Below are 12,024 nucleotides of genomic sequence, written 5' to 3'. Positions count from 1 at the left end.
GTCTCACGGATTTTAATCTGTGAGATATGTCAACTCTACTCATATTCACAATAAAAAATGATACTCTTAGCATAAAAAATAATACTTTTTCATGGACAACCCAAATAAGAGATCCGTCTCACGAATACGATCCGTGAGACCGTCTCACACAAGTTTTTGCCTAAAAAATAATACACTTATCATAAAAAAACAATATTTTTTCATAGATGACCAAAAAAGTATGTCTCCGTGAGACCGTCTCACAAATATTTTGCCGTAATGTAACTCGATGCTAATTTTAAATGTATATTGCTACTATCTGTCTACAAAATTATATTCTCAGTTAAATTCCTTTACTTTTTTTACGTCATACGTGAGAACAAAGAGAAACACTATTTATAGTATATCATTATCGACTTAGGGTAAAGAAACACATACAGAAAGAACGCCCGTCCAAGTTCTTCGAAATCAAGTTGAATTACTCTCAAAATCAAGTTGGTAGGAAAGAGTCGAAACCAACTAGATGTATTTTGATTCTTTTGAACAAATTGGGCAGAAGTTATATTAATTTATTGATGAAAACAAACAACGTTATTTCGGTCAAGAAGGCAAGAAACGGCGATGGTTGTCCACACAATTACTCCACCCTTTGCCTACAAGTTCAATTATTAGAACACCTCATAGTCTAATGTCCTCTTATAAAAAAATACAATTAATAAATGTGTATCAATGATGAACCACATGACATCCAAATCCCACATGGTTTCTTCCCAATCAGCAGCCAATTTGACAGCTTTTCGAAGATAACCATATATTTCTTTTTGTCAATTTATGTGGAAATAGATAGACACAACAAAACCATACCCAAAAAGGTTGAGAAATTTCAAGAAACGCACCTCTATTTATCTTCATCAAAAGGTATGGATCTTAAAGTTCATGAAAATCCAGAGCCCATCAAAGATTCTGATGAGAAGATAGAGCCCGAGGAGCTGTTGGATGAATTGTGGTTCTTTGGAAACTTGCTTCACTGTAATAACTCTAGGATGTTTCGAAGTTTTTCTGAACCTTGCACTTCGTCAAACCATTGCAGTAAAGAGATCTTTGGTGAAAAGTCGTACGAGGAAACCTATGAATCGATCAAGAAACTATCTGGGAACGGTGAATCCCTTGAGTTTAATCTGGTAAAGGCTCCATCTCTGCCAGCTTCCATGAAAGAAAGAATCAATGAAAGCTCTGCCGCAAAATGGGGTACAGATCCTGGAAGAAGCAAATCCAGCAGGAGAATTTTGTCGACGAATCTAAGTCGCGCCCCATCTCTGCCCACGAGTTTGAGAACCGACGAGTTTCAGGACGAAGAGGTTGAATTTTCTATGGGGAAACTGATCAGGCAAGCTTCTATGAAAAATTCGGACACTATGACACATGTAAAGGTATGTTTCATTTTTAAAGAAATTAATAATGATCGCTTATTGTGTAGTCTTTCTTTAATCAAACACTAAGGTCTTCAAAATTTACCTTGTTGCTACAATTTCGCAGGGCGTGTCACCAAGTTCTGGCATAAAAAGGCATCAACCAAGAAAGAAACCGGAGAGAGAGATCATAAAAATGGAGAGCTTAGAGGAGATTAGAACTCAACCAATAATGAAGCTGCTCAGGAAACAGAATAGTGCTAGTATTATGGGATCCAAAAAATGCAAGATTTTGGCTATGATATTAAGAAAAAAGACACATTGAATCATCACAAAATTAGCATAATTCCAGGCTTGCCAGAGAAACACCCGCTTTATCTTTCTGAGGCAAGGGGGACGCATAGTTCTGTTCCGCCGGTTCCCAAATGGGGTGGAAACAAATCAACAGAAGCCATGAAAGAACAGATCAAGTTCTGGGCCAGAGCTGTGGCATCTAATGTGCACCAGGAATGTTAGTGGAATTGATTCACAAAATAAGCGATTGATTGTCTTGGATATATGTAGAATTGATTTGGTTCTAAATTAGCATTCGATGTTTGAAAATAAAGATCATTCTCACAAAAAAGATCCATCTTTCTTGTCTACGTATATGCATTCTTTTGTGAACTTGTACAGTTATATGTCATATTCTGCATTATACTTCTGACATAAGGGATTACAGATTTGTGTGATTTCTTACATCATCGAACCGGCTGACATCCCATTTCGACCATCTCCGATCTATCTTGACGCTTCAATTTGTGTTAGATATGTCAGATCGGTCTCACGACAGAATTTAAGTGAATTCTTTGAAATTTTTTCATGTCAAATTAATAATTAGAAATTTTAGTGATATTTTAATATAAATATTTATTTATGAAATAAAATGAAAATTGTAATTATTTATAATTATTATTTATTTATGTTATTTATTTTTAATTTTGTTAGACGACCCCCTAACACGATCTTGAGTCGGGTTGAGATGGCTAGTCCTATGGAATGAGGGGCCAGCCCGCTCCATCATGGATTGGCCCGTTTGATAGCTGTGATCGTGATTCATAGCTACTTCTTCACTCATTTCTCTATCAAACTTCTCAAAGTACTCATTTATGGCAGGTGTGTTATACTGTGGCATCGGAGCTGAATTTGTATCAAGAAAGTGTAGCATCACCACCATGAATTAAAAGAGAGAGACCCAAAGAAATAGAAGAAGAGAGGAACAAACCCAAAGGATTTGATAAACAGAACAATATTTCTTGTTTTGATAGTTACAACAAGATAGTCTAGGTGTAAATGCAAAAGGCTACTCACAAACATTTAGTCTCGTCATTAAACCTGCTACCATTCAGATTGTTCTAACAAGTAGCCATATCGCAGGAATGACATGTTAAGCAAGTTGATGTTAACAATGATTTTCTAAATGATAATCTTACTGAAGTTGTTTACATGAAACAACCGTCGGGACTCGGGGTTCAAAATTATGGATCCAAACAAATTAGACCACACATGTGTTTACCAAGCCTTTATCAGCTTTTACCTTTCATCGTTTGCGCTCAGAGTGGAAAATCATCCCCTGTTAATCTTAATCTTGCGGGGGAGAGTTAAAAGAAAAAGAAAAAGTCAAAATTTTTATCAAGCCCAAAAAATTAGAAGAAGAGATGAACAAGTCCAAAGAAAAGCTCACATATAAATAAATAATTCAGATACAAATCCCATAAAAAAAAAATATCACATAGGGATTGGACGGAAAATGAGGAGAGAATGAAATTTCTGTGTTTTTCTAACTCCATGACAACAGAGCATAGAAACATCGGGATTGGACCGAAAGTCCAGAGCAGCAAATTGGTAGCAAAATTGAGTGATCTCAAACCAACAACCCAGAAATCACTTGCTTCTGTGACAGCAGTCTCCACAGCTGCAACATGAACCTGACAGTTTGGTATGGATATAAGAAAATTCGCATGTATAAAACTCCTCACTGTCTGAAAAAAAACAGGCAAAGGCCAAAATCAAGCAAGAAAGTAGAGCTGCATATTTGACGTAAATGATAGTCGGGTTCGTGTTTCCGTATATTTGATTGGTTACGAGATCGTTGCGGCTAGAGCTTCCGAACCATGTTCGTAATACAGAGCTTAAAGCAAGTGAGATTGAAGCCAAGGAAGTTGCTGCAGATACGCTTGCGCCAATTACGGCTACTGCTTGTCCTCTCTCGTTGGTGAATTTGCTGATCAAATTTGATCGCTTCCACCTTATATAATATATCTGTGAGCCGCGTTTGGTAGGCTAAACGTGGTGTTTCATTGTCCAAGAGTGATTTGTTTGGTCCTAAAACTTTTACTTTTTCTTTTGATATTTAATTATTATTTTTTTCCTCAGAGATTGATTAAGTAATTGCACTTATTCCTTTTTTCTAAACAAGTATAGAAAAATTATATATGAATTGCCTAAGAACATAGTCAGGAGTAAATCTTAAATTATATTCAAAATTAAAGTGGAATCTAAAACTTTGATATACTTTTTTTGAACCTTGGTCCCAAAAACAATTTCGAAACAATCCACAACGATAAGAACTCATGCGATGCTTCTGCTACTGCTTCCATCATGTGTTATGTGATGCAGCTAAGATGCATTAGCGACGGCGTTTTTTCCATTATCAATCTTGTTGGACAAATCATGGCTTTCTCCAACAGGAGCATACGGATGCAGAGGTGTCGTATTCCGATCAATAATAACCAACACCACCACCATAATCACCGAGCAGCAAAACATCGGTATGGGACCGAAGATCCATACCAGCAAATTGGTGGCTAAAAACAGTGATCTTATCCCAGCCAACCAATAGTTGCTCCCCTTTATCACCTCTTTTACCACGCAAGTCACCGGAATGTCGTTATTCGGCATGCTGATGAGGAAATTCGCATGAACAAAGTACTTTGCTGTTTGAACAAAACAGGCGAAGGCCACCAAGAAACAAGAAAGTAGAGATACGAACTTGATGAACACCGTGGACGAACTTGTACTTCCGTATACCAATATATTTGTGAAGATGCTTATGTTTTTCGTGGCAGAGCTCCCGATCCATGTTCCAATTAGGGAACTGAGTAATAGACAGACTGACGAAAGTGCTGTAGCTGCTGTTATGTTACTGCTGATCACTGATATTGCAGTCCCTCTGTCCTTCGCTTCCGCCTAATCAAAAGAAAAAATCGACATCATCAATCCACATTAAAAGTAAAAAAAAAAAAAAAAAAAAGCCCTTTAAAATTACAAGGAATCTCAGTCAAAACCAACAAGTCATTTATGGAGAATAAATAAAGGGTTTTTGATTTTTCTCACCAGGTACATTCTTTCAACCCAAGCTCTCTTAGTATGATTCTCGTATCCAATGTCTGTGGTGTGAGGACATTTCAGGTATCTGTAGAGAAGGGAGAGATGATAAGCAATCATGAGGAGAATCCCAAGCGGAACTAAGACAATATCCAGGTAATCCTCCTTCCAACCCTCCATTATTCCTTCAACTCCTGCAAAATTTTCCGATGGAGCAGCCAAATTCTGCGAAATCAGCTACCTTTGACTAACTATCAATCATCTTTGTTGTATTTCCTTGAACGTGCTTTTTAAAAAGAGTGTGCATTCGTACACCATATAATCGTGTGAACAGAAGAGGATTAATAATTCCTCTTGCCCCACTGGTCATTTGTTGTTTTTAGAGGGGCAAAGTAAGAAACACGTTTTCCATTTGGAATTAATTGCCCATCAAATTGAATTAAAGATAATTTTCATATTCAAAATTTTGAAACAGATATATGTTAAAACTACTAAATTTTAATGATTGACCTCAAATATCTAGTAAGTCCAGCATCTCTATGCTTATCATGTTTTGCTTGTAAGAAAAAAATACGACTTTGGTCATATAAGTTGATATAAGTTGATATGTTTTGGATTTTAATCGTGTGATTTGTCAAAGTTTGTTTTTAATATTATATCTTTTTTTTTTGTCCGAAGTCACTAAATCTAACGAATTTTTTGTTTATTTGACATGGATGTTTTCATGTGTAGTTCATATGACGATAATAAAACATAAATATATTAAAATATACATAATCAAAATGAAAAGGATTTTCTACCATTTTTTAAGTGTTGTGTGCCGTGCTAATTTATTTTTTCTCTTTATTTTTACTTAAATGAATATTATTGTATGTAACATGAGCTTTATTTACATGATATGAGTCATTTAAAAGAACTAAACATCAAATAAAAAATATTCAATGTATTAGTGGCTTGAATGCAAAAAAGATCCCAAATAAAATTTTGATAAGTTACATGATTAAAATTCAAAACAAACCAACTTACAAGATCAAAATACTAATTTTTTAAATACATCATTTATTATCATCCAAAAGATGAATTTGTTAGGGGTAATTTTTTATCTAATCCTGATCAACAATTTTTTTTTAAAAAAAAATGACCTCTTGTAGTATATTTTAAATACACTTAAGGAGGTCAAGATTATTATTAGACAGACTTGTACAAATCTTTTCACATCCCCTTCTAAGTTGAACTTTTTCTCCTCAAAGTTCAGGTTTTTTTCATCGAAGTATTAAATACATCGAAAAATAATGATGTGTTGTCATTAAAAAATTATGACATGACAGTGAAAATTGACGACGAAGAAAAAATATTAGAATTTTAAAAAAAGTGTAAGTTAATTTACCAAGATCATTGATTGACAAACAAACAATGACAAACATGCAATAAAAATGTAATTTTATTGATAATTTTTTACACGAATATTATCTTATATAAGATTTTTTTAACTTTTTCATCGAAGTGACATACGTCGGATAAGTTAATGTATCAAAATCACTTGTTAATTGATCGACAAAAAATGACAAACATGCAATAAAAATATAATTTTCTTGATAATCTTTTATATGGATATTATTCTATATAAGACTTTTCTTTAACTTTATTGCTGAATATTTGTGAATCGAAAACATTAGGACAGAGATGTGTGTAATCTTTAATCGGTGTCGAGCATATTTATTTATCCGTAAAATGCCCAAAATGGTACGACCCTATATGTAATCAAATTTTAGGAGTTGCCGTTGGGCAGTCGTTAGGCCCATTCTAGTGCTGGAAATGGAACGGCCTGAACTGATATGTGATACATGGGTTGGTCCATGAAAAGCCCGTTAAGAAACTATTGGGCCTGACCAGGACTTTACTTTTCACAACACACAGGCCTGCTCCGGGTACCAGCTTTGTCCGTTATAGTTGGCAAACCGGGGCTCCATCTAACATTTCTCAGCCACCCCCACGATGATGCTGATTTGACTGTATATATCTCTTTTTGAAAAATTAAAAATTTGAAATACCAATTGAATAATTGGTTTGTGTGTTTCCAACGTTGAACTTCACATGTTTTTACAACTTTTTCATACATTCAAACACATGTTACTGTCCATGCTATTAAAAATCATCACCAATAATTGTTATAGTTTTAAAAAGAACAGCCTGTCCTGTCAACATATACGGACACATTTGCAGTTTGCTGTTGTCTGATTTCTTCGACTTCCACTAGTCTGGATATTTTTTAATGCAATCAATGTAACCAAGAACGCACTTTATACATGCATGCATGCATGCTTGTCCTTCCAGTTTGCGAGTAGAAAATTTTAAAACAATGGTGTGGATCCTCTGTTGTGAGAGTAAACACAGCATATCATCTCAATTCATATGATAACATTTCAAATTCAGATGACTATATTATATGTTTGAGATGAGGGATAATTGAATCTCAAAATGGAGATTTTTCCATTTTAGACTATAAGCTACTGGCAAACTATATTTGAATAGTTACATCTCCAGATGAAATTGAGTTCAAGTCAACTTAAACAGCTATGTTCGAAGTCTAAAACCCATACGTAATTTACACACGACAGGGAACTAGTAAAAGCAACTAATTTGAACAAGAGCGTCACAAAAATACAGAGGTGAAATTACAATTACTGGTTCAAAGGCAGAAGAAGGGGAGTATATTGTCTAAACATAACAGTAATAAAAAACAAGCATCCTCGTGTTTTTATCATAGAACAACCTAAACATTTAACAAAATTTACAGACAAGAAAACATTGTTCTGAAGGAAAAACTACTGTGCACTATGCCTAAAAAGGTTCTTTTTGCGATTTGTTGCTAGCTCAGTTCAAAACCCGACCCGAGCAGCGCCGAGCGTGGCTCGACTGTGCGGCTCCAGCTTTCTGATTGCGTTTTTCCAGAAATGGGACTCGGGTAAGAGCTTGGCAGCTGCAGTACTCATGGGCTCTGACTTGCATCTAGTCAGCGCCAACGGCTCATAAGCAACAGCATTTACAAGTTCCTGCTCGATTATGTTGGCCCTAGACGCGGCCGCCGTGGCGGGCGGCAGGGAGCACGATGAACGCCGCGGCTGCTGGAGTTCGTGTTTCTCCTTTTGTGAATTGGGCTTAGGCTTCGAGTCAACGCTGAGCCTACTCTTAATTGGGCCTTGTTCGCCACCGCTGCCAACTTTGGCAGGTTTTGCCGGCGGTTTAAGTGGCCTTTCCGGAAGCCACCTGAGAAAATCAGTGCTGCAGACCCAGGTTTCCTTGGAAACCTCCATTGATAGCTTCGGTTCACACATCATTAACAGCAAGCAATCGGGTAGCACATGGCTTTCTTTTCCTTTCTTTGCATCTTGACTACCAACAAGAAATTCTCGATTTTCAGGGGATCCAATTCCTGTCACTGTGGGTGAAGTTGCTTCCTTTTGTTCTACGGTTCCATCTTTTCGAGAGCTTTTTTCCTCGCAATTCAGCTGGGTTTCCTCCTTATTTACATCGTAGCACTCTGTAAAACTGGGGTTCGATTCTTGTGTTTCCTCTCCATCTTTTTTCTCCATTGCAGCATCATGGTGGAGTGTTGGCATTTTGTTGCCCTCGCTTTCTTCTTCATCTGATCCATTCGACGAAGTTAAAAGGCGAAGTGAGGCATCTTCTGCTTCTTCCTCAAGTTGAACTGGATAATCTCCAAAATGTTCAGCATTTTCTTGATCTAAAAGAGCTTCAAATGAAGACATATTTGATTCAACCTCTTCCTCTTCCTCTTCTTCCTCTAATGTCATCTCCTTCGTGACCGCACTTTCTTGCTCTTGCTTTTCTTCCATTTCTTGGAGGCTAATAATTAGCAGTCCTTGACTTTTTTCCTCGACACAGACGGCTCCTATTTCCGATATCACTTCTGCTTGATTCAGGGTCTCTTGTTCATCTATATGCTCCACTGAAACATCTTCTTCCTCGCCTGTTTCAGCTTTATTTCCCCTAAAAATCTCATCTTTAACATCACATCCTCGCAAATTCTCCTGTTCTTCACTTTCTACACTAATTGTATCACCATTTTGTACCTCTTCAAATTCATCAACATCTTTACCAACTGGTTCATCATTTTTTCCCTCTTTAATATCCTCATATTCAACTTTATGAGCGGCCTTCGCATCCCAGCTGAACTTGTTGGCAAGAGAAGCCATCTTCATCGGATCGGATCTGCATCTCATCAATAAAAGAGCGTTCTTTGGGGGTATGCAAATGCTCACTCTTGCGGCCTCCTCTTCCCCCTCCAAACTCTGCCCCTTTACTTCGATCCTATCATTCTTCACCTCAATATCTTCAAAGACATGCCTTCTTGAACTCCTCATCGAATATCTCTCCGCCAAGATCTCTTCCTCATCTCCCCCGCCGACCACGAGCTCAATTTCCCTCCTCTTCCCTCCTTCACCATCATTCACAGACACCAGCCACCGAGTAAACACAGCTCCGCATCCATTTTCATTTTCACCTGGTCCACGCTCCTCTGATTTCTCCCTTTCACTTGTAGAAAAACACGAGCCTTTGCACGGGAAAAAACAACTGAATTCGGAACCGAACGACCTAAAACCTTCGCAAATCGATATTGGCAAATGAACCCATCTCTGGTTCCTGTGAGTCAAGCATTCCTGAGACTGCTGCTGCGTCTGAGCGTGAGCACTAGGATTCGAAAATCTTTGCTGACTGCTAGTTATATCCTCACCCTGGTACGCTCCAACGCCGCCTAGTTCAATTTTTCTGAAACTAAGATCGCCACCCCGCCTTTTGGAAAAACTCCGAGTTTGCTTAACTTTTTTCTTGGTCTTCACTCTCACCTGTCCAATGCAGGTAACCTTAGGTGAAGAGGGCTCTGGGTTTTCAAAGCTGCAGCCTCTTTTCTTGCCATAGAATGTAAAGAATGGAGAAGCTTGGCCACCCTTGAGGCTGCCATTGGTGCGTAGTCGGCGACTGAGGGAAGAAGTAAGGGAAACAGGACCACAGTCCCTAGTGGCGCGGCCAGGGCTGAGTATTGATTTGGAGAGTTTCATAGAAGATGAAGATGATGATAGCCGAGAAGCGAAGCAAATGAAGAGCTCGCTCGTAGAGGCAGCGGTGTTTGTGCTGCTGCTACCTATGCTTGAAGTGCGGAAATAATGGGGTATATCTAACTCCATCCCTGTTTCCTTGATTTCCGTGATTTTTACTGCTCTCTTTTACTGGTTGCTTGCCATGGATGGTGAACAAAGTTTTGATCGATGGTGGAGTAAAAATTTGGTGTAATGGGTGTCGTATAATCACTGTTGAGATGGTGAAAAAAGCTGTGATTTTTGTAGTGTGGGGGTTGCAGTGTACGCAAGCTGTTGCAGTATAGGGAAGAGAGAACGCTGTGTGTGTGTTCTTGGTTGTATCATTTGTGCTAGGGAGTTGGGGTCGCCATTTTTTTATTTATCCGCATTTAATTTGTCCTTTTTAAAAAACTATTAACAAATTTTATGGTATTTCCGCTGTAACGGTGTCGTTCAATATTCTTTCTAGAAAATAGAAGTTGTGTAATATATACTATTTAAATTATTCATTCGGTTCGGTTCAGTTCAGTTCCCGATCGAAACTGACAGCGACTGAAATATCTTATATATAATAATATAATGAAGTCGAACACAATTAGCAAATAATATAAAACAATTTATTCTAACATTATTATTTTACAAAAATAACATCGATTTTATACTAATTTTTAAAAACTTAACAACGGAATACACTTACCATTAAGGATGATAGTCGATGATGAAGTGAAACGAAGTTATAATCTGTAAATGACAAGCTGCCAAAACAACTTAATAGAAAACTCAATTTTACACAAGTTATTTTTCACAAAATCTCAGTTGGTTTGAACGTTATCTAAGTGAAATATTAGTCACAAAATTGAGCCGATGGAAATAAAAACAACAATCAGGTTGAATGAACCAGTTTTGGTATTTTGGTCATATATCTCAGTTTTGTTATTCAAATGGAACAATTCAATAAGCATTACAAATCTAATATAAAAATTTATAAATCGAATTCATAAGTCAAAGTCTAGATTGGAACAAAAGAAGCTGATAAACCATGACGACTTTGCTGGTTTTGCACAGAGTGAGAACAAGTTCTAGATTGCTAACAGCATAAGATGTCAAACATATCTTTCTCATATGAACATAGAATAGAGTGACTTTTGATTTCATGAAAAGCTAAGAAAAATAACTACAACTTTCACATTTATCACTTTATTCAAAAAGAGATAAATCAAGAGCTATAAGAAAGCAAAGCCAACAGGTCGACTTCTACTAGCTTGACAACAACTCATTTGGAACAGTTCGTGTCAAGCCAACAACTTAAGCTCATAACAAACCAGATCATATCAGATTATCAGATCAACACAGTTGCCTAATTGACACTCATAGCACACTCAACTGTAGGTCGCAACCTCGCAATCTATATAATATTTATCGTATTTTATGTCAAGACTACAAACACTATCTTTAATATCCTTACCTGAAGATTCATTTAACTGAACTTTGAAACTGAACTTTCATGTATAAGTGTAAGTGATTGTGTGTGATGATTTTTATAGTATGTATATATACGATATGTATTCTCACACTTGAGTTTGCTCTTATTCTAGCTAATTTCTTCATGTAGGATGCTCATGTTTTGAATCATCTTCCAACACGTGTATTTAATTTTCACTAGTTTGTACATATATAGCCTCCAATTGTGATGTATACGTTTGAACAAGAATATGACCGTTTAAAAAGATTTTCAACGAATTCTGACATTGCAATGATCAAATTCGTGTTTATGGCCATTTTTTAAAACTAAGTTATCAGATCGAACTAATCAAACTGTGTTGATATGATGGTCTAATTTGATTTGTCATATGCTTGAGTTGTTGGCTTTATATGAGATTATAAAAAAATATTTTAAATTTTTTATATTTTGAGAGGATCTTTTCACATAGGGGTGTGTAATCGGTCAGAACCGAACCGACCTTTTCGAAAACCGAACCGACCGATTTTTTTTTGGGAAAATCTAACCGACCGACTTTTGAAAAGAAAACCGAGGAAACCGAACCGATAAAAATTCGGTTATTTCGGTTTTCGACCGAAATAACCGATTTTTTATTAAATAAACTTTTTAAACATATTTACACAAAACTACAACTGAATTTAATACATGATTCAAATATACAGAGATAATC

At 36.6% G+C, this 12,024-nt stretch overlaps 3 protein-coding genes across 4 annotated transcripts; 1 reads left to right on the top strand and 2 right to left on the bottom strand.

The window, feature by feature from the left end:
• The first annotated feature begins 656 nt into the window (after nt 1-656).
• LOC140813856 (uncharacterized) lies at nt 657-2,757 on the top strand. Of its 2 annotated transcripts, XR_012114020.1 has the most exons (3): nt 657-1,409; nt 1,516-1,886; nt 2,544-2,757. XR_012114020.1 is itself a non-coding variant. In XM_073172636.1 (2 exons), the coding sequence occupies exons 1-2, from the start codon at nt 699-701 to the stop codon at nt 1,711-1,713; spliced, it is 909 nt and encodes a 302-aa protein (XP_073028737.1). In that variant the 5' UTR covers nt 657-698; the 3' UTR covers nt 1,714-2,126. The 2 variants fall into 2 exon arrangements, 1 of the variants encoding a protein (XP_073028737.1); XM_073172636.1 differs by lacking the exon at nt 2,544-2,757 and having other exon boundaries at nt 1,516-2,126.
• Nucleotides 2,758-3,886: 1,129 nt separating this feature from the next.
• Nucleotides 3,887-5,072, bottom strand: LOC140813857 (uncharacterized). Its single transcript, XM_073172637.1, has 2 exons — nt 4,764-5,072; nt 3,887-4,616 (listed from the first exon to the last, which is right to left on the bottom strand). The coding sequence occupies exons 1-2, from the start codon at nt 4,932-4,934 to the stop codon at nt 4,047-4,049; spliced, it is 741 nt and encodes a 246-aa protein (XP_073028738.1). The 5' UTR covers nt 4,935-5,072; the 3' UTR covers nt 3,887-4,046.
• Nucleotides 5,073-7,374: 2,302 nt separating this feature from the next.
• Nucleotides 7,375-10,224, bottom strand: LOC140814210 (uncharacterized). The gene has a single exon (XM_073173128.1). The coding sequence runs from the start codon at nt 9,959-9,961 to the stop codon at nt 7,634-7,636; it is 2,328 nt and encodes a 775-aa protein (XP_073029229.1). The 5' UTR covers nt 9,962-10,224; the 3' UTR covers nt 7,375-7,633.
• Nucleotides 10,225-12,024: the final 1,800 nt, after the last annotated feature.

Source organism: Primulina eburnea, chromosome 15 (assembly GCF_022965805.1).
Source record: "Primulina eburnea isolate SZY01 chromosome 15, ASM2296580v1, whole genome shotgun sequence".
Classification (NCBI taxonomy): domain Eukaryota; kingdom Viridiplantae; phylum Streptophyta; class Magnoliopsida; order Lamiales; family Gesneriaceae; genus Primulina; species Primulina eburnea.
Note: the sequence above shows the minus strand (reverse complement) of the source record. Positions and strands in the feature narration are given on the sequence as shown.